The 22439-nt window shown below is 49.2% G+C and overlaps 5 protein-coding genes across 5 annotated transcripts; 2 read left to right on the forward strand and 3 right to left on the reverse strand.

Moving 5' to 3' along the window:
• Positions 1–677: 677 nt before the first annotated feature.
• Positions 678–1238, reverse strand: LAJ45_10240 (uncharacterized protein; the record flags this gene model as incomplete). Its single annotated transcript, XM_046119768.1, has 1 exon — positions 678–1238. One exon carries the CDS (start codon positions 1236–1238, stop codon positions 678–680), a length of 561 nt encoding a protein of 186 aa, XP_045967067.1.
• A 1050-nt stretch (positions 1239–2288) lies between these two features.
• LAJ45_10241 (uncharacterized protein) lies at positions 2289–4119 on the forward strand (the record flags this gene model as incomplete). Its single annotated transcript, XM_046119769.1, has 2 exons — positions 2289–2558; positions 2623–4119. 2 exons carry the CDS (start codon positions 2289–2291, stop codon positions 4117–4119), a joined length of 1767 nt encoding a protein of 588 aa, XP_045967068.1.
• Positions 4120–11995: 7876 nt separating this feature from the next.
• LAJ45_10242 (uncharacterized protein) lies at positions 11996–14394 on the forward strand (the record flags this gene model as incomplete). The annotated part of the gene is made up of 5 exons (XM_046119770.1): positions 11996–12369; positions 12418–13123; positions 13177–13905; positions 13969–14071; positions 14123–14394. The coding sequence occupies 5 exons, from the start codon at positions 11996–11998 to the stop codon at positions 14392–14394; spliced, it is 2184 nt and encodes a 727-aa protein (XP_045967069.1).
• Positions 14395–16099: 1705 nt separating this feature from the next.
• On the reverse strand, positions 16100–17863 carry LAJ45_10243 (uncharacterized protein; the record flags this gene model as incomplete). Its single annotated transcript, XM_046119771.1, has 6 exons — positions 16100–16331; positions 16403–16934; positions 17015–17426; positions 17492–17575; positions 17667–17721; positions 17829–17863. The coding sequence occupies 6 exons, from the start codon at positions 17861–17863 to the stop codon at positions 16100–16102; spliced, it is 1350 nt and encodes a 449-aa protein (XP_045967070.1).
• Positions 17864–19013: 1150 nt separating this feature from the next.
• Positions 19014–21461, reverse strand: LAJ45_10244 (uncharacterized protein; the record flags this gene model as incomplete). The annotated part of the gene is made up of 3 exons (XM_046119772.1): positions 19014–20535; positions 20585–20637; positions 21168–21461. 3 exons carry the CDS (start codon positions 21459–21461, stop codon positions 19014–19016), a joined length of 1869 nt encoding a protein of 622 aa, XP_045967071.1.
• Positions 21462–22439: the final 978 nt, after the last annotated feature.

Consider the following 22439-nt stretch of genomic DNA (forward strand, 5'->3'; position numbering starts at 1 on the left):
ATTCAGGTGTGGAAGCCAAAGCGGTCTCGAATTTACTCTTAAGACTACTAGTCTGATTCCCATCTCTCGGGGTAAGTGTTATAAATGATGTGGATAGGGTGCAGGATAAATGCGATTATGCGTTTTGGTTGGTAAGGGCCGTGGTGTGTTTGCGGATGGGTTGGAAAAAGGAAACGCGGTGTGATTCTGCCTACACGCTACAATGTATGTTGCAGTAGTCACTTGACGCTAAACTTGGCCCGTACTACGTATACGCAGAACTTCTAGAGCGCACGCTCAGCTAACCACGACCACCCACGAAACTTCAAATGAACCAGCAAGCCAGACCATACCCATCATCCAACAATGAACAGCTGCACTATTTCATATCCCTTTAACGCTGTTTGGCGGCCTTCTGGGCCGTGATGGGAACCGAGATCAAGTCATAGCCTATCACTCGAAACTAACCTCCGCACGCAGAGAACCCATAACCCACACCCGAGCTGTGGGAAGTTGGGGACGAGATTTTGTATGAGTTCTACACGTCAAAGAAAAATCAAAGTTGCAAGCAAGCTCTTTCATAATCCCCCTCGTGTTGAGATGAGACCTAAGGCTCACATACAAACTACTTAACGTTGAAAGAATTCAAAACATCCTAATATATTCATCGCATATCCTGACGCTACTCCCACCCCGCCTCATTCAGCAAAATCAGCCCGGCCATTATCAACAATACCACCCTTGCCAAGCCCACCTCTACTCCCCTGCCCACCACCGCCCACACCCTTCCCAGCCCGAGTCTGCACCTTCCCCAACAACGCCACCGCCCTCCTCCCATCCTCCCGCTCCTCCTCCCTCCTCCCCCTCTCCCTCAACACCTGCACATACCTCTCTACCTCCGCTCTCCCCACCTCCCCCTCCCCCTCCACCTCCCCCTCCACCTCACTCCTCAACAACTTATACCTCCTCCACTCCATCTCCGCCATCCACGTATCCTCCCGGTACTTCAAATATGGGTTATACGTCTCCCTCAACTGCATCGCCGTCATCCTCTGCACCAACAGCCCCGGCCGCCTGGGTACCATGGGGACGGGCTCGAGGCTGCGGCGGGGGCGCAGCGGCTTGCGTAGGCGTGGGGGGCTTCCGAAATTGTAGATGAAGAGGTGGGTGCGCGGGTTGAGGGAGACGGAGAGGTGGGGGTTGTAGAAGTCTCTATCGAGGTTTGGGGGTGCGGTGGAAGCTGTAGGCGCGGAGGCCATTGCGAGTTTTGTTGGATTTTGTTCAAGTTTTAAATTTTATTTAAGGAAGTTTTATAAAGTATGTGAGTACTCAAGTAGGACATAAAGTGATGTTGATGGGCTTTTACCTAGAGCGAGCGCTTCTTATACTGTAATCGGTTATTTTGGGGTAAAAGTACGTTGATATCCCTCATTGCATTTGTAGTGTGATCGATCATTGGCACCTAGTTTTCTACCCCCAGCTATCTACCACCCATTGTAAACCTAACATTAATACTTAGGCCCCGTGCATTTGTAAAGATAATACAGAGAATTTTTAAGATCTATATCTCGTAAGAAAACAGCGGAGCAATCTTGCATCTCTAGGGGTGATAAGCCACTAGAGCACCGTGTGGTGAATACGTATTCGTAGGGGGTCAAACACCCAGAAAACACCAGTGAATAAAGAACAGTCATACGAGTTAGCCCCATTCGCATTAATCTTAGTAGCATGAGTAGAACGACACCGTCGCAGCAATCATAACACCAAACCCTCATCCCCGGTCATTGACCCGAGTGACAACCCATGAGGCTGTTCCCGTCTTGGCGGCGATCACGTGGGGCGTGCGTGTCGCAATTTCGAACCACGACCTCTGAGACATCCGGTGACGGTGGAGAGAAACCCGCGCTGCAGAGAGAGAAAGAGGGCAATTCTCGTCAATTTCCATGTGTGCACGGCAAAGACATATCATAAAAGCTTCGCTATCATGCAGTGGCATATAGCAATTGTGGTGCGCGTGATCTGGGGGTGGAATGCCCGATTTCTGCGGCAACAAGCACTCTCTCTCTCTCTCTGTTCTTAGGATCTTATTCCCCCCTCTTCTCTTCATCCCGGGCCCCACTCACTCTCTCACTCCCTGTCTCCCCCTTTTCACCACAAAGCTAGCTAGCTAGTCGGGGCATCAACGTCAACACCATTCACACATCCAATTCCACCATTAACAACAACACTGCCCACCACCACCACCACCACCAGCCGAGAAGAATGAGAACTCAGCTGCGGCTACAGCTACAACTACTCTAATCAACACAATGTCTTCTTCTTCGCCTTACCGTCCCGCACACAACAAGTACAACAGCGAACCCAGCTTCCTCGATCAGGCATGGGCCCAGCTCCGCCGCCACAGAGCCTGGAGACCATTCCAGCGACGGAAGGGCCAAACCTGGAAAAGCAAAGCCGCCGAAGCTCTCTCCATCCGGAACGCAGTCAGGCTCTCGTGGATACTGCTCGTCTGGTGGGGCGAGCGTACGGTCTTTGAAAGTGCCATCCGGGAGTGTGCGTGGGAGAACTGGGAAGATTGGGTACAACTCACTCACCTCGCAGGCTTCAATTCCCAGGCTATGTAGCTGACATGAACGTCCACAGCCCGCTGGCGCCACCCCGCATCGAATGGCACTCATCGCCGACCCGCAGATCATTGACCCGCACACGTACCCTCGCCGTGGCCTCTCCCTCGCAGCAACAATCTACTATACGGATCAGTATATGCGGCGGAGCTACTCGACGTTGCAGGAGGTCCTGCTTCCGTCTACGACACTCTTCCTCGGCGATCTGTTTGACGGCGGCCGCGAATGGGCACACACGCCACCGTCGCTATACGCGCAGCAGCAGCACATCCACACCTCCGATGGGCCCGTTCCTGTGCGTCCGGACCCCAGTGCAGAGGCCGACTGGAAGCTGTACAAGGACGATTATTGGTGGGGCGAGTATCTCCGCTTCGCGAAGATCTTTCCGGGATACCCATACCGCCGAACAGTCAAATCGCTACCGGGGAATCATGACCTAGGGATAGGTAATGGTATACGGGAGCCGGTGAAGGAGCGGTTCACAACGTGGTTTGGGGAGACTTCGAGCGTGGTGGAGGCGGGAAATCATTCGATTGTGCTACTGGACTCAGTCTCGCTCTCGAATGATAATAATCCAAGGATATTTGGGCCAGAGCGAGAGTTCCTCGATAACCTCCCAGCGCGGCTATCGAAGCCAGATACAGCCGCACCAAAATATCCGCATACTATCATCAAGGACGGCGCTGCACCGTCGTCGCCGGCCGATGACGCGCAAGACCCAGAGACACTGCGCAATCACCTTCCCACAATCTTACTAACACACGTCCCGCTATACCGCCCCCCAAATACGCCTTGCGGCCCGCAGCGCGAGTCGTCAAATCCGATCAGCATCCGCGGCGGGTACCAGTACCAGAACGTGCTCACGCCCGAGCTATCCTCCGACATACTACAAAAGACGTCAGCGAAATACGTCTTCTCCGGTGACGACCATGACTACTGCGAGGTTGACCATATGTACACGGGCGGCCAGGGTCGCGTGCACGAGGTCACGATCAAGAGCTTTGCCTGGACCATGGGCATTAGAAGACCGGGTTTCTTATTAGTAAGCTTATGGAATCCAGAGGGTGGACCGTTGGATTCTGCTGCGGAGGGGCCGACGCTGGAGAGCAAGTTGTGTTTGCTCCCGGACCAGATTGGGACCTTTTTGTGCTATGTAAAGATGTTGTTTGGGACGCTGGTGCTGCTCGCGGTGACGGTGTTGGTGCGCAGGATCAGGGGCATTGCAAGCGGCGAGGAGCCGCTACTACCAACTATTGAGAAGGAGCGCGAGAGAAGGCGGGAGTGGGGGTCCGTAGGTGTGTCTTCGTCGTCGGCAGCCTCGAGGAACGGGAGCAGAGCGCCGACTCCGAGAGTGTGGGGCGAGGAGGACAAGTATCTTAAGCCCGCAATTAATAGCAGTGTTGGGGGCAAGAAGAGAAAGGGGGTTGTGGGGTATCTTAAGGACTTTGGGGATGAGGTTGCGTCGGTGGCTTGTGTTGTGCTGGGTTTTTATATGGTGCTACTAATGGGATGGTAGACTTTTCCTGTTTGTGGGTTTGGGAGTTAAAACTTTTTATTGGACTTTCATTGTTTTGTTAGTGGACTTAGCCGGGTTCAGTAATACATAGCTATACTTTAGAGAGGGGTGGTAGTGCTCTGTGTTTTAATGAAATTGTTCTGTAGCTGATGCGTTTTGCTGGTGTTATCATTGCCATTATCGCGTGATTCTTGCTTGAGTATCGTTGTATGCTGGCGGATTTCAGAGCCTTGTAGTTGGCTGAGACGACCATTCATGAGATATCACTCGGGCATTGCTACGCCAAGCCCCGGACCCACGACAAGTTGCCAGTTAGCATTGCTACAATTCGAACACCCATCCCAAGAATTAGAAAGAACTAGGAGGAGGGTATCATACTTCCCTTAAATTCCCGTTGCACCGGAACCACCACTTTCTCTTATACTCCTCCGATCACCTCCAGTACCGGAACGTCATATCGATCATGGTCCCCATTGAATTCCTATGACAACAAACTATTCCCCATACGCCTATTTAGCCCCGATTAGGTCAAAATACATGAAGGACTGGATTCAAACCACTAATCGATCTAACATATCGCCATGTGCCATAGGTTCTCTTGCTGCCCATGGATAACAGCAATGCTTCCAGAACAGAAAACAAGCAGATATCGAGTGCAATGGAAGGAGATAAGAGGTTTCTTCTATCAGGCCTCGAGACACGTATTCATCGATTAATATCGCCATCTACGGGTTCAGTGAGTGCCGTGAGTGTAGCGCATGGAATCCTAGCTAGCAGCCCACTAATCAGGTCAAAATCACCGGTTGCAATTAGCTAAGCAAGAGAGGAATCATCAAACATATTCCACCTTGAGGGGTTGGGGATCACCGTATTGTATGGTATATAGACCCGTTCTGGAAATTCGAGGAAACGGCTAGTTCAAAACTTATTTTCTTTCTTAGTTTAGCAGCTGGTGGCAGAGCCGAATGTCTTGAGAACATACGAGGTATCGTCTGTTGAGAAGTATGGGTGGTCATGCTATTAAAGTGACATCTTCCTTGAGCGGAGGGGGGGTAAAGTGTCCTTTACTGACCTCCAGCGGCTTCTAAATCTTACCACATCATATCATCACTGTCAACTAGCTCTAACTAATCCCTATAATTCTATTCCCACTCTTGCTCACATGTAGCCAGCTAGCTCATCCAACCTACACCCTTCTCCTCTCATAAGAAAAAATAAAAATTAATCAACCGTGGCAGTTTTTAGTCCATACATGAAGGAAATAAGAGGACTATTTTAATAAAAATTGATACGGTTCAACCACCCTAGAGACTACATGAGGTGTTCCTGCTCTTAATTTGGATTAACTTCCGGAGACTAAGGACACGTGAGGCTACACCCTTCGGTAAGTGTTATACTCACGGGATATCACTCACTTTTTCTCTGTTACGCCCCATGTACTATATTGGCTCACACTTGTCGAGTTCTTATATCGAGATTCAACCATAGTTGTTTATATGCGGGGGAACCCACAGGAACCCCGCAAAGGTTTCAATGATGTGTATACTGCTTACTATATCTAATTGGTCGCTTTGAGTTTGTATCATCCAAATTTTGGTGAGACTTATGTGGGGGTGTTTAATGGGTAATGATATATTTGTCCACTGGTTCCCTGGGATACACAATTACGCGCACACATATCTAGGATGAGGGAAAGGAACTTCCGAATCCGAAATAAAGTTCATAGGCCACCCATAGCCAGCCTAGGGTAGTCAAGACTACATATATTATTTTAGCCGAGATATAACAGAAGGGCGTGAAACCCTAACTGTGGTTGTTTTGTCTGAGATCATCCTTAATACTTATGGAAAGATCCTTTTTTTTTTTGGATAATCGTACGTATACATATGATTAGTTATAAATATACATTTCAACACTGACCCCTTCCCATCTCGGGACCAATACGTTATCTACATGTACATACATGTATGTACTTGTTCCTCTTAGTGGGATATTTGTTGTTAGCGCGCCTCATAATGAACATGATTGCATTTATACTATTTATCTATATATCTGCCTGTAACCGTATTTATAGTCGAACAAACATTGCAAGTGCAAATTATCCCTGGCAACGGCGAACAAGACCCAATTAAGAGTATACTATTAATTTTAAAATACATGTACTTTCTGATAATCATGTCGAAATATAAATTTACAAATTAAAGCAATACTATTTTGACAGCTTCAACACTACGTGTAGATGATACTATATTATTCAGACACCACCCTGCTGCTCTTTAAAGTGTATCCTGGGCCGAAAGACCACAAAGCTCTCAATCAGGAGTTGATATATAGATCACGAGCCATCTATCGATTTACCACTATAGCTAGATATTTCCTCTTCTCGTGCTCCAACAGTACTTTAATTCATATATAAAGAGCTTTTGTGACTAGGTAATTACCAGCTACCCGGCTTCAGACACCACGGGAAGATACATGTGCAAGATCAAGAGCCAAAAGGCAACTTGCATTCTACCAAGTACGTATACAAGTGTCCCACTGTTTTTCAAAAGCGGTACCTGAGAATTCGAATCAAAATCGAGTGATAGGTAAACCATAGGATGCATGTTTCTAGATACAAAATGTACTTTCAGTGACCTTTTGAGTTTGCTTAAATCTTGGCCCGGACCAAATTTCGATTCCTGATCGAACTATCTTTGACATGGCGCGGAGTAGTACAGAACATGGAATCGAGTAATGTTTCCCGAGGCCAAATGATCATTTCCGTCTGGATTCCTGCATCAACATGGCACTCCGTCAACACCGGAATTACACAATTCAATTATTAAAAGTTTACAGCCTTGTTTGTAACCTTCTTCGGACCTTGTTTACGGATGAAGGGTTTAATTTCTGTATGTCTGTCCCAAGTGGGAAATTATAGGTTCATGCAGTCTCCCCCGGTACACAACCACGCCTTAGCTAAGGATTTGAAAGCAATCGTACGCGTATACGGACGTTCTATCACGCCGCGTATCCACAAGTTCAAGGGCTACAAACACAACCTCTGTCAAACATTCGGATACAGTACTATGATCTTAGGTTTGGGAGGCGGACTTGTGCTATCCTGGCGTTTCAGAGGTAATCTGTTCATCTGTGATAACTTTTAAGTCGGTTTCTTGGACGACATGCTTGAATAGGTCAAGTCAAATGCTATGACTTGATACAGCCCGTCTACAAGGCTCTGGGGGGGGGGGGACTGTTTATGTGAGCTCGAGTTTAGTGGCTAGTGAATATACAGTACGTCAGAACGTTGCTCCTGTTGGCTTCCGGCGACACCATTAACGTTATAACATTCAACCTTCGATCACTTCTTCATGTTTTCTGCCGCCAGAATCACTCCCTTGCTTCACTGCTTCCAAGTGGGATGAGTTTATCGCAACCTTTTTTCTCTAGTATGGATTTGTTCCATCCTCAAGGCAGCCTAGAAGCCACAATATGATATATATGAATCCAGACCGGACTCATCGATGCAGTAACACTCTAGAGAAAGTGGCATTCTGGGCTTTTGCCGTCTTTATACGTCTCGTGTCCCACACACCATCAAATTCTTCGAGGAACGATATTGTACAAGGTTTATCCAGGCCTGTGCTTTTCACCGAGAACTCTGGGTACTCCAGATGATATAATTCTGGTTCACTAATCGCAGGTGGACGGATCTAGGGCTGATTTCTAATGACGAATATAAAATACTGCATGAGGCGGTGAGATTCGTGCATCCACGTGCGCAGTTAAAGTCTCATCCTGGTATAGCAGCAAATATAACCTTATTTTAGCTGGTGGCTTTTCCTTCGTGCGAATCACGAATAGTGGAAGCTTATCTCGATGATGTCTTCTTCTTTTCAAAGTGACATGTGCGTAACTATCTACCCCGCAGCCCTCGAGTGCTCTGTTCTAGTTGCCCTGCTGATCACTCTTTTAAAACCGCATACCGCGCCTGCAACATGATAAGAGCATAAGACACAGCAACTAACAGCTTTGGGTCCTTTAATATTGATGCGCACACCCGGCGAAGGAGGGATTTCAACCTATCGGTAGATCTATCGATCGATGCAAAAGAAGGGCTTGCGGAAGGTTCCACCCTTTCCTTTCTAGCTCGGTCGATCTACTACATGTGGTAGATCGTGGCTTTTTGGCGCCATAGTCCGGAAAACCGGAACACATCCGAAGCGAATAATTCCGATCCCAGAGTGGTGATTGAAACTTACACAGTACTCTATGTCACTTTATTCGTGACTGCTTATTACCCAATGGTTCGTGGTGAAAGCCTTGTCCTGAACTTCGCGTTGAAGTGAAACGAGTGCTTTCCCATGACCCGGCAAATCTTTGCGCTTCGGGAGTGGCAGATGCCCGTACCTGCATAGAAAGAATTATGAGACAGTTCTTAGAACAGGTGCTCATCAGATGAAAGAGATAAACCAATTCCTGGAGAGATGTGTATTGCCGGGGCCATCTTGCAGTCGTGAGACATTCAAATTGCCAGTAGAAAGAGATCCGGCCATAGACAAATGCAGACTTCGGATGGACAAACCTTCAGCAGATCGCGCACAAGTCAAATTTTCCTAACCATTCATTTTTGCCCGAATATGCAGGAATAAGACTTCCAATGTTGATACTTACCGGGCTCGTCAGTCCCGCATAACGATGTCCCGGTCTCGCGGGGTTCGAGCCGGCCCGTCTTGGATTGTAGACAAGGTACACTACTGTTGAGTCGGGGGACCCGCGCTACCGATTATTGAGCTACAAACCTACAAATATTTGACAGGGATTTTCCACACTTGGCCCATAATCGCAAAGTGACAGTTGTATGTCTAACGCCTCGTCAAAGGACTACATTCAGCCTGTTGATGTGAAGGAAGGGCGAGAAAACGATAGGGTTAGGGCAACATGGATCGGCAAGGGTGACCTTGTTCTTCCACAACTCCTACCTGTTCCTACTACATGCCTCTGCATTTCCTCTGCATTCGGAAACCACTTACATGCACCTAATAATATTAAGGGTTCCTTGTCGATAGGCGGTTACAAGAGCTTTGACCCACGAGTCGTGGCAATGAATTGTCAAACATAGGGCGTCTGCAAGTATCTTTCCTGTAATGTGCTCGCTAACCAACAAAAGAAGCCATATGTGAATTGTCACAAAGCAAGACAAGGCATTTAGTTCCAACAACATGCGTACCATGTGCCCGCTATCGCCAGTGCAGTACGCAGGCGGGGAAGTGGATGAAGATGAGGATGAGAAGGAGCGCCCTGATTGTGAAGGGAAAGGAAGAAGAAGAGACTACACGCTCTGGATGGAACAGACCACATCAATCTGCCCCGCCCTCGACAATTGGCCGCCCTTTTGCTTTCGATAGTGTTCTAGCATAGATCGCCAATGCCTCCGGGGGATACTTTTTAACCGTGACAACCCCAAGCGGTGGCCAATTGCGATTTGGCTGAAGAACCACCCTCCTTCAAGACCCCGCAATATTCTTGACGGAGGTCGAAATAAGACGACGTCGTCCCATTTATATTCATGTGACTAGCGTCATATCCTACTCTACACCACATTTCTACCTACATTCCGGCACCTTCTTTGCGCTGTGCAAGTAAGAGAGTGGAAGACGCATTGCATAATATGCAAAAGACGAAGGGATTCATAGAGAAGAGAAGGGGTGGGATGACTCTTCTTTGCTTCTACCGGTCCGTATCTTTTTACGTACTGACAGAGTGTCGATGCCAAAGGAAGGCTGTTCCGAGACATTTCGCATATGCTCCGCAAAAAGAGCACTCTGCTCTAGAGTAGGTACATAAAGTACTACTTCGTACATACTGTCAGTACCTCTGCTCTGGTGCAACGTTCCGTATCTGTACCACGGTTACAACCAGGTCCGCGAAGATTACTTCGAACTTCATGCCTGAACCACCTTTGCTGTTAAGCTTCCCGTACTCCAACATCAGCATGTTACGATCACACCTTGCAGATATGTATTCAACGAGATTATCTGCTCATAGAATCGATCGCACGCAGCTGAATTCCCAACCGCGGCAGGTTTCGTCGTATGTTCGGCAAAGCGTGTCCCGTTGGCTGGCTGTTTGGTTTCTAGCCTGTGATAAGACGGTGGGGAATATCGAGAAGACCTTCAACCTCTCTCCTTTCTCTCTAGCTGTGAGTATATGTGTATTCTCAGTGTTTGTCGTTTATTCTCGTGTATTTTGGTCTGCTTGCTCTTATTTGATTATCAAATGTTTTACGGCTGGGTTGAGTCCTCAATTGATCATAAGTACCCCGCTCCAGTTATCCTGCCCTTTCTGCATCGAATACCCGGAGACCATGCAATACATCTCAACTTTGCTTGCATATCTGTTGTTTCCTCCAATCCCTTTCCCTTTCCGTTTTCAGCTCTCTCAATGCTTAGGGATTATATTTTTATATTATTTTTAATATCTCTATTCCCATTGATTCGCGGGGCCGTAACTATTCCGATCTTGTTTTTGAGCTCATGCATGTCCTTTGTTTTCCCATGGAAGGCTTGGGGAAAAAGAAAACGTACGTGGTTTATCATCCGCCCCACAAGCCGCATCGGAGAGGACCACATATAGGGCAGCCCGGCTGATTGGATTTGCTGTCCGCGCTGTACGATGATCTACCTGGAAGCCCTTCACCCATTCCTATCCAGGGCCTTGGGCATCCCTTCTCTTCCCCCCAGGTTTTGCGGAGAGACATATCCCAAGGCTTCTTCTGGGCGTTCGTTACTGGCAACGCATCTTTTAAGCTTCTAAGCTTCTTCAGACCGGGTGTGTGCCGTTGGCCCAATTGGATAGGGGCATCACTTTCTGGACAAGGCTGTCACTACTTTTCTATAACAACTCACGTGGAGATAGATAGCCATGCGGGCATTGAGAAATCAAAGTTTCATACTCCGTTGGCCAGGTGTAACCGACATTTTCTCCATACTACATAAGTAGACAAAGTATTCTACTTGCGATGAAAGAATTGATAGCCTGGCCTGAGAAAGAAAAGCGAATTAGGCATGGGGGAAATGGCGTATATGTACTGCGCGGGGGGGGGGGGATAGTGCTTGCGATACCTAGGTGTTGGAGGTGTGAATTTTTGGGGGTTGGGACTGTCGGTGATCCGTCTGACACGCATGGCAGAATTCTCAACCCCAGTCAATACATACACAGGCGAGCGACTCGGAGCGAGAGCAGGCGGTAACAATCAATCCACTGGCCGACGTTCGTGAAGACGAGAGGCGGCCAACGGTGGGGTGGGAGCCCAACACATCCCAGGTGATCGGTTAGCCTTGCCTATCTTATCGTTAGCCTCCCCCCCCGACATCCCCCCCCAGGATCTGCCAGAAGTTGAACTGCACAGCACAGCAGCTTGCCAGCGTCTGTTCTATGGGATACTATCTCTTGCATGGACCTTCCGCTTTGTTGCGGCATACATTGTAAAGCGTGTGCTGCTGGCTGCTGGCCAGATTGAGCATTGAATCAGTGACGATTAACAATTCTGTAGACTCCGCATTTCATTGAATTAACTCTCGCTTCTGCCCTTGTCGGGCTTCCCATCAATACAATACTGCCTCCATTCCCCTCTTGCTTCTTATTCTCTCTTGCCCCTTGAGCCCTTGCCCCTCGCTCATCTTTCCTACGAAACACGATCTCCAATACCAAGCTCAAGCTCAACAAGCTCACCCACCCATTCGCTCCTCAACCCACATCTAATCCCTTGCTGGAAAAAAATAAAATCAACATAACCAAACAAAAGGCAAAACAAGAATTGAAGTTTCGGTCAAGAAGGTAGCTCAGTATTAACAAAAAATTATTAATTGTGTTATCACTGCCGGGTTCAGCAATGCCTCCCAACCAGAGATCGCAGACTAAAGCCCCAGGAGGGTTTCTACCACATCCTTTAGACCAATTGACTATTGAAGAGATCGGCAAAGCTCGTAATATAATCCTTGGGCTACATTCTGCTACTTCAATTGGCTTCAGAACAATTACACTAGAGGAGCCTTCAAAGAAGATCTTGACCATGTTCCTATCAGCCGAACACAAGGGCGAGTTGTCTTCTGTAACATGGAGGCCCCCACGACGTGCTAGGATTCTTTTTGAGCTTATTTCGAAGGATGGATTAGTGGAGTTGTGTGAATCAGTAGTGGATGTGGGAACTGGTCTGGAGAAGAGCTTTGAAGTGCTGGATAAGAAATGTCATGCTCCTCTCAATGCGTATGTGATCCCCCCGTTAAAACATCGGATTAAACTAAACTATAGCAGTGAAGAAGTTGCGATGTTCCCAGAAGTTACAATGGCGTCACCGCTCTTTAAAAAAGCTATTTCAGAGCTTTCACTGCCACCCAACACTGTCATCGTGATTGATCCATGGATGTACGGTGGATGGGAGAATCCGAGTGAAGATTGTCCTCGGTATATGCAAGGGTTGGTATACGCCCGTGACCCAAAGACTACCAATCCAGACTCCAACCACTATGCCTTTCCTCTACCTCTCATTCCAGTAATGGATGTTGCGAAGAAAGAAATCATCAGAATCGACCAGTTACCTACAGGTGGCACAGAAGATGGCTTGGAAGTTGGAACAGGCTCTAAGGAACCCCTCGCCCATTGCAAAGCGTGTGAATACGTCCCAGAGCTTATTCCTGGTGGCTTGAGGCAGGATCTCAAGCCTTTGAATGTCGTACAACCGTATGGACCGTCATTCACCGTTACTGGAAACTCACTAGTGGAGTGGCAGAAATGGAGGTTCAGGGTTGGATTCAATCCTAGGGAAGGAGCAACAATCCACGATGTTTGGTATGATGGGAGAAGCGTTCTATATCGTTTGAGTTTCAGTGAGATGTCAGTGCCGTATGGGGACCCCAGAGCACCTTTTCACAGGAAACAGGCTTTCGATTTTGGTGATGGAGGGGCTGGCAGGGCTGCCAACAATCTTGAACTCGGTTGTGATTGCTTGGGTCTGATCAAGGTATTTGAAATTCAGTTGCAAAGATTCGATATGAAGCTGATTAACCTAAACAGTATTTTGACGGTATCATGAATGATGTTCACGGAAAAGCAGTGATTTCAAAAAATGTGATCTGCATGCACGAACAAGATGACGGAATCCTATGGAAACACACAAACTACCGCACTGGCCGCGCAGTCGTCACCCGCAACCGACGATTGATAATCCAATTCATCATAACACTTGCCAACTACGAATACATCTTTGCCTATCAGTTCGACCAGGCTGGTGGCATTTCTCTTGAAACTAGGGCTACAGGTGTTGTGAGCACAGTGCCAATTGATTTCGGAAAGACTAGCCCGTGGGGAAATATCGTCAGTCCGGGAGTTCTAGCACAAAATCACCAACATCTTTTCTGTGTTCGTATCGATCCGGCAATTGATGGGTACGAGAACACAGTCGTTCAGGAGGAGTCTCATCCTTTGCCCTTTTGCCCGGAAATCAACCCTTATGGCAATGGGTACGAAGTGAGAAAGACTGTTATGAAGACATCTGGTTTTGCAGATGCAGCTCCACAGCACGGCAGGATTTTCAAGATTGTGAACGAGAATAAGCACAATCCCATCAGTGGAAGACCTGTGGGATATAAATTGGTGCCTTCACCGACACAGCTCACATTGGCACATCCTGACAGTATTATGGCCAAACGTATGGCATATGCTAGTCACCATTTGTGGTTTACTAAGCATCGTGATGGCGAGCTCTGGGCGGCTGGGCCGTTTACCAACCAGAGTTCTGTTGAGGTTTGTGCCAACATGATTTATACGCATTTTTTAACAAAAAAGAAGTTACTAATAGCTTTTTAGCGCGGTGGTGTTAAAGATATGGCTGATCGCAAGGAGAATATCGAAAATGACGATGTCGTTGTTTGGCACTCCTTTGGGCTAACTCATAATCCCAGAGTTGAAGGTTTGTTACTCTAGCCAACATAACTCTTTATTCTTGACTAATTTGAGGTAGACTTTCCTGTTATGCCAGTCGAAACCCATCAGATTCACCTCAAGCCAGCCGATTTCTTCTCCAAAAACCCGGCGATTGATGTCCCGTCGGCCAAAAACCAAACATCTATTCTCTACAAGAAAGGCGGCCTTGTCTCCAGCTTCGTCACTGAAGTTCCGCAAAGCCACGATGGCGACCGCAGAAAGTCGATATTGATTGTTGACGACAACTCTACTGACTCGATCGCGGTTCAGAAGACCCAACAGCAAGGGATCAAGGCGTGTTGCATGTAGTCAAGGCGCAATTTGGGGGGTAATCACGGAGTTTTTCGATTTCTAATTTTCTTCTTTTCGTTTCTCTTTTCTAGCAGGAGAGCTTTTTTCACTTTTTTTTTTTTTTTCACGGAGTTTGATTCTTAAAACGCATTTTCAAGGGTGGGTGTATCTCTCTTAGTACTTGTTTTTTTTTTAAAGGTTGGGGTAATGTTTTCATCATTTTTTTCTTTCTTTCCCGTATTTTCTTGCTTTTACGATATATACGACAGGTACGGACAACGGACGACTCAATGATTTCACGATTGGGACTAGAGGAGGGGAACTTGGGAAGTTATTTCTTATTTCTGTTTTTTTTTTTTTTTTTGACTTTTTTCTGCGCCCTGTTTTGGGGGGAACTCAAAATCCGCCCCCCCTCTCCAGGCTCTTGCTCTATTATTACTCTTATTCCCTAGATTAGCTGCTTTGCCTCAGCCTAGGGTTGTATAAAGCAAAATTACAATGTAGTGTATGTACGATATATATTCATACCTCCTAATTCATCTATTCGCATATATCTCTACTCTCCAAAAACCATGGCGGGGTAATCACAAGCACATGTAGTGGGGTAGGCGGGGCAGATATGTCGGTAGGCAGTGAACCAGGCCTACACCACGTGGGATCGGGCAATATGGAGCTGATGCCAAGGTTTCAAATCCGGGGAATCAATCAATGAGCACAAGGCTCATCGATAAGCTTCTCTAGAGATCTGGTTGGCTACACCTTGAATCATGAATAATCACTCGGCCCTTCTGAGCTTCGCCAGAAAAAAGGCTCGGCGCGGGCCGAGCCGGCGAACCACTCCAACGGATAGGCCTGCCCTCCTCAGAAAAAAACAGAATTTCTCCGCAGATTCTAATAAAAACCCTCAGCGGTGTGGGGAGGGGCTAGATGTCAGTAAAACTGGGGATTTTGATTTTAGGGAATGCTTCGTGGCTAATCATTTAGCAAAGGTGGTTGGAATAGAGTATGTACAACATGTCACAATCAATATGTAGGTGGCCAGAATATACGTACATGTATCTACCAAGGATCCCAATCAAGACCTCTTCTTTCACACTCACGCAACCTCAGATGCCCTTTTCTATGCCGCCGCATCCTTTTCCGCTTGAGGTTGAGTTAGTCTTTCCGATCTGTCATCAGAAACTGCAGGCTGTCAACCCGGTATTGGGTGGTTTTAAGCATTCGATCAAATCGGGGGCTGCAGTGCGTAGTGCGTGCAGGTAGAATAGATAAGGGTGTCACATCGTTGGGCAATCAACCGATCTTATCTCCACAATCTTCTCTTTGAGATGGTATGCAGGGAAAAAAGGAAAGGTGCGGAGATGTTTTTTTTTTTCCTTTCCTTGAGGCAGCAGAACAGAAGCTAAGACCACATAGAGTACTATATCCTGAAAGGAAAATGAAAGAAGAAAAACAGGAGGGAAAAACGAACAAATACAGCTATGAACTGATAGCCCCCCCCCCCCCCCCCCCGCGGACATGACACCCCACATCAGATCAGAGATCGATAGCTAATGGGGAGGTGTTCTATTTAACAAAATAACTCAAAACGCCATAAAGGTTTTAATACCAGCCTCCACACTCCACGCCGAGACCGGGGGTTAATGAAAAGGAAAAAGGAACCAGCCACCCTCCTTATCAGAGAAATAAATACAAAGCATAACCAATTACCACTCGGCCCCCCTTAAACCTCAGTGGCCGGAGCCTTGCCAGCGTTAACAGTGACAGTCTTATTGCCCTCATTGCTGCTGTTGGCGTCAACCTTTGCGAATGCCTGGACGAAATCCTCAATGATGTCATCAATGTGCTCAATTCCAACAGAGACACGGATCAGGTCCTCTGACACTCCCGAGGAGACCTGCTCCTCTTTGGTGAGCTGCTCGTGGGTTGTTGACGCGGGGTGAATGACGAGGGTCCTGCCGAAGAGTTCCTGTGGTTAGATACTATTCCACCAAAAGTTTCTTTTTTGGGGAGGTTGTCAACTTACTTGGCATCACCAACGTTGGCGAGGAGAGAGGCGAGCTTCAAGTTGTTGACGATAGTGATACCAGCCTTCTCACCGCCCTTGGCACCAAAGGACAGGACACCACCGAAACCTCTCTTGAGGTACTTCTTGGCCAGCTCGTGGCTGGGGTGGCTCTCAAGCCCGGGGTAAGAGACCCATGAAACCTTATCATGCTTCTCCAACCACCTAGCAAGGCTCAATGCGTTGCTGACATGGCGCTCAACCCTCAAAGACAAAGTCTCAAGACCCTGGATGAGCTGGAACGCACCGAACGGGTTGAGGCAAGATCCCAAATCACGGAGAACCTCAACACGAACGCGGATAGCAAAAGAAATGGGCCCGAAAGTCTCCCAAAACTTGAGGCCGTGGTATCCCTCGGAGGGCTCGACGAACTGAGGGAATCTCTTGGCGTTCTTTCCCCAGTCGAACTTTCCAGAGTCGACGACGACACCGGCGATGGTGGTACCGTGTCCACCGATCCATTTTGTAGCAGAATTGACGACAATGTCGGCACCTGTGGGTTTTGTCAGTACGCTTATAAGCAAACAATCGCACAGCGCCTGGTATGCCGGTAGGGATGAGTGAGTGATATACCATGCTCGATAGGCCTAACAAGGAAACCACCAGCACCAAAGGTGTTGTCAACCACCAACGGAATACCGTGGTCGTGGGCAACCTTTGCGATGGCCTCAAAATCGGGGATGTTGTACTTTGGGTTTCCAATTGACTCGATGTAGATCATCTTTGTGTTGTCGTCAATGGCCGCGGCAAAGTCCTCGGCCTTGTCACCCTGGACGAACTTTGTGGTTATGCCGAGGCGGGGGAGGAAGACCTTGAACTGGTTGTAGGTTCCGCCGTACATGTAGGAGGTGGAGACAATGTTATCGCCGGTATGGCAGAGGGCGGCGATGGCCATGAATTGAGCGGATTGTCCCGAGGAGGCGGCGACGGCGGCGACACCACCCTCGAGAGCTGCGATCCTCTTCTCGAAGACATCGACAGTAGGCTATACATAGGGAAATTTAGTCAATTTCATTCAAACAATTGAAAGAGAATATTGGGCGCAATTACGTTCATGATACGGGAGTAGATGTTACCAAACTCCTTGAGCCCGAACAAACGGGCGGCATGGGCTGCATCATTGAAGACATACGACTAATACACCCCCAAAACGTTGTCAGAAATCTCCAATTCTCCCAATTGAGTTGAAACATATATATAATATCACGGTTTGGTTTGTACATACTGAGGTAGCGTAGATAGGGACCGCGCGCGAGTTCGTCGCCGGGTCGACGTCTTGGCTACAGATTTTCGCTCAAGTCAGCCACTGGTAGCAGCTAAAGAGCCTCCTCCTCACGACAATAGTAACAGTCGGAGAGAGGCAGTGAGTGGGTGCAAAACAACATACCCAGCGTGCAAGCAGAGAGTCTCAAAGCGCGACATGTTTAATTGTATAGCGGCGGTATAGTCTCAAAAGTCGGAGAGAAAAGAATCAACGATGACTGGATGGTATCGATGAGCAAGAGATGAGAACAAAGGAAACAAACAACACCTTATATGGCGAGCTAAGAAGCCCACCAAGCACTACTAGTGCGGGGTATTAATGGCTCTAAGTTCTATTAAAACTTTTTTTTTCTTCACACTTGTTCTCGGGCACGCCATCGGGGGTTGGGTTGGGGTTGGAAAAGTCTATTATGAAATAATAACTCCCCCCAGCACGTTATAACATGGTGTGACAATCCTAAGGTCGCCGGGGAGATGGCGTTATCGTTGAATGGAATTGTAACTTCACTTTCTGTCTCAGCTCACCAGCCGGGCGAGAAGGTGAGTTTTTTCTCTTGCCCAATCCAGACAGGGTCCAGACTGGACTTTCCTTTTTTTTTTCCTTTTTTTCCCTTTTCTTATTTTTATTTCAATTCCCGGGTTCTCTGGGGACATTTCTACCGTAGCAAAAAAGAAAAGCTGACCACCACCACATGCTCTATATAATTTTTTTTTATATTTGTGGTGGTGGGGGGCGTTATTTAACCCCACGTTCACGGTAGATCCCCATTATTAATGCGGGGATCACCAATTGCGCGACCGGGGGGCTGGGGGTTGTTGTTCCTTCACGCATGAATATTACTCTTGTGTGAAAAGCCAAGCATAGGCGATCACTCGCTTATGTAGGCGGTGTGGATGTGTGCCTGGCTGGGGAGGGGAGGGTGTGCACGGGCGGCGGTGGTGGTTGACTGTTTCACAATAGATACTTGAACCTCCAACTTCACCTAAATCAAAAACATCGTACCCTACGGCTAGTCTCGTTCCCAGACTTTTGCCAACTCGTTCCTCGTTCTGCAGACTACACTCCACTGTTTACTCTAGCACTTCCACAGAGAAAGAAGACTGGGACCAAGAGAATACCATAAAAAGCCATCGCCCGAATTATCATACACTTTCTTTGGTTCCGCTTTAATTACTAGCTACATACCTAAACCATAGTAAGAGTGAAAAGAAAAAATGAAATAACACCCATGAAAACGAAAATGAACAGGAAAAAAAGGAATTTATAGACCCTAAGGCTTTTACACCAGCCCCGCCCCGGCCCTCAGAACTACAACTCAGCATCATCACCGCTGCCCAAGAGCTCCATACTCGGCATGTCACCACTGATACCATCCTTATCATCGCCGGCATCAAACGTAAACCCATCATCCGGATTCCCATCTTCCCCAGCCATGTCCTTCGTCTCCCCCGCTGGCGTGTCCGGCTTCGAGTCCACATTCATAAAGTCGTCCATAATCGTATCCACGCCCGCCAGCCCACCCTCCTCCCCCTCCTGCCCCTGCCCCTGCCCCTCCACCGCTGAACCCTCACCCTCACCCTGCTGAAACGCCGTCTCGCCGCCCACATCCAAGTCCAGCGCCGCAAACTCATCCCCCTCTGCACCTGCCGCGCCAGAACTACCCGCTTTTGCCTCCTCCTCGCCGTCCATGATGGTGTCGAGCCCGCTGGCGCCTTCAGCCACCACGCCGCCCATCTTGACAATCTCGTCGATGGGGAGCTCCCACTTGACGAGCATCTGTTTCTCTATTACCTTCTTGCCAATCGCGGCCTCGACCTCGGCAACAATTGCGTCCATTGCGCGTGTGTCGATGTCTGCGCTGTGGAGCTGGGCGAGGACTGGGTCGACGCCGGCGGCGGCGTCGTCAGCGTCGGGGGAGGTGGGGGTGGGGCGGCCATGGTGCTGCGGAGGCGCAGCTCGGCTTCTTTTGCGATGCCGCTCTGGGAGATCTTGGTTAGGCGTGCGGCGTGCAGGGCCTCCATGTGTTTGATCTCGGCCTCGATGTCTGCGATCTTTTGTTCGACGCGGGGGCGGAACTGCTCTAGGATGGCCTGCTGGTCTTTTTCCGCTGGTGCGTCCTTGTTGGTTGCCGGGGTTGGGGGTAGACGGGGGGTCGAGGAGGCCCATTGTGACGCTTTCGAGCTCGCCGCGGAGGCCCAGGCCAAGGTCGACGGGCTTGATGCGCGAGATGCTGTAGACGCTGCCGAGGACCTCTTCCATCCACTCGTGGTGCTGGATGTAGCGTGTTGTAGCGATCTCGCGCGGCGAGAGGTGGTCGAGCATGTCACCGCGCGAGGTGTCCTCCTCCTCGTCGATAGTCATGCCGGGGTCCACGGCGGCCTGCGGGTGCGTTGGTGGCGTGGGCTTGAGGCGCTTTGCGGATGGCGGGGCAGGCTTAGGGGGCGCGGGACGGGTCGGCGTCGGGGTGTAGTAGCCGCCGCCGGGTTGTTGGGGGGGCGGGGCGCTCTGCATGGGTGTGCCGCGGGGCGCCATTGGGCGAGCGGACTGCGGCGTCTGTGGGGGCAACGGCTGCTGCTGCTGTTGTTGCTGCTGCTGCTGCTGGTTGGGGAGAGTGATCATGGGCCAGGTGCTGGGGTCGCCGAGATAGAATTCCTTGCGGGGGAGTTGACCGGCGGCGAAGAGCTGGGCGATGTAGGAGCGGGCGGAGAAGGACTGGCGCGCGCCCTGAGTGATTGGGATGCTGGCGATGGGACCTGGTTCTGGCGCTCGGCGTTGAGGTAGTGGAGGAGCCAGAAGTTGTGGGTTTCGGGAGGGGAGGTGGGGCAGAGGGCTTGAGGCGGTAGCAGCGACGCGAGAAGAGGGCGTGGGACTGCACGGACTGGAGGTTGGGATTGGGGTTGAAGCCGGCCTTGTGGTAGTAGATTTCCACTTGCTGTTTATTATTTATATGTTAGCTGGGCAGTGCTCAGAATGGGCAGGATGTAATTGTAATTGTAGTGAAGAGCAGATGCAGGTGCAGATGCCATTCTAAGGTGGGGGAGGAGGAGGAGGAGGAGAAAAAGAAACAGAAGATGCTATGCGGGGCGGGCAGCCAGCACAGTGATTGCAGCGGTAGACAAATCGTAAAAACGAATGCCTCATGCCCGTGCCCGATTGACGCCCCGCTGCCATCTGTCTCGCTCGCATTACAATTGAACCAGGCCCTTCTTTCCCCGCCAGCCCGGGACGCGGCAAAACAACGCGACACCGCCCACTACGCACCGCACCGCACCGCCGGGAAAGCAGCAGGAGCAGGAGCAGAAGGGCGAGCGAACCTCTGCACCTAACGCAGCCATGCAGTACCGCACATAAACAAACGGCCTCTCCTCCTCCTTCTCCTCTTCCCCCCAACAAAGAGACAAAGCAAGATACCATAGGAAAAGGGCAGAATCACAGAAACGAAAAGAAAAAGGGAGAACAAACATAGCCCTTGACATCCACCGTATGCACATTCTCCGGGTCCGCCCACACATACCCGTCCGACGCACAGCCGGTGCCCATCTGCGGCGGGTGCCACGACAGCATCAGCGTGCCCGCCGGCGGCGGCTCAATCATGGTCCACGTGAACGGGTACTGCTGCACGACTGTGGGCGCCTTCAGGAGCAGGTCGATCAGGTGCTCGGGCTGGATGCTCTGGCAGATGGGGTACTTCATCACGCACACCGCGTGCAGGTGGTGCAGCAGCTGCGGCGATACCGACGCTGAGGGGTCGCCCATGTTGTTTGATTGCGAGCACGGGACTGGACTGGACGAGTGATGGTGTGTGAAGGTGTATGGGGCGCGGGTATGGGGGCTGAGGTTACTGGCGTTGTCTTTTGCGCGAGCTATGGGGATGTTCGGTGTGAGCGCGCGCTGGGGTTCGCGAATGGGAAAATGGTGTTGCTGACTAGTGATTTCCGCTTTTGGTGGCGATCGACGGGATGCATGCAGGGGTCGCTTGGGAGTATTAGGAGTATTACTTCTGTGATACCTTAATTGCAACTATCTCTAGAAGAGGTTTGTGCCGTGATCACCACAATCACGGTATCTGTAGGAGATTTGTTTTTGTGGAAAACATCGAGTACTCACAAGTATATCCATAGATTCTGGCCAATGGAAGCTTAAGTGTCATAGACAATGTTGGGGAGGCGCTGAGATAGAGTAACTACATGTAGCCGCAGCAACGCAATGCTACGAGGTACATATATGTAACCTGAATTCCCCGGAGACATCCGTATCTCGAATACTGGATGATGTATATGACGATATGAGATGGATAAAGAAGGGCAATAGCATCCATTGGCAGTGATGGTTTTCAGAACCAGAACGAAAGTTATATGGATGAGTTGATGTCTTCCCGCATTAATTGCTCTCTGTATCTTGCAATGCGTATATGATTATACGTATGACGTCTTCTTTGGATTGCCGTATTGTTAAGCACACCTCCGCACGGTATCCCAGAGTTCAGATCCCTCGTTTGGTAAGACGGCCAAACTCAAGGGCGAATGGCACTATTGCCCCCTCACAACATTCCGTGGAAGACACACGACTTCTCTCGTAGACCTCATGTATTTCTTTTATTATAAAGCTTGTTCCTGAAGTGACTACATGTATATATCCCGGGACATGTACTTCGTCAGAACTGCTAACCATAGCCCACCGAGTGATTCTTCATGAGTAAGTGTCGAACCTCATGTCCGCACACCTATACATCTT

Source organism: Morchella importuna (assembly GCF_003444635.1).
Source record: "Morchella importuna strain M04M26 chromosome Unknown Morimp01GS043, whole genome shotgun sequence".
Taxonomy (NCBI): Eukaryota; Fungi; Ascomycota; class Pezizomycetes; order Pezizales; family Morchellaceae; genus Morchella; species Morchella importuna.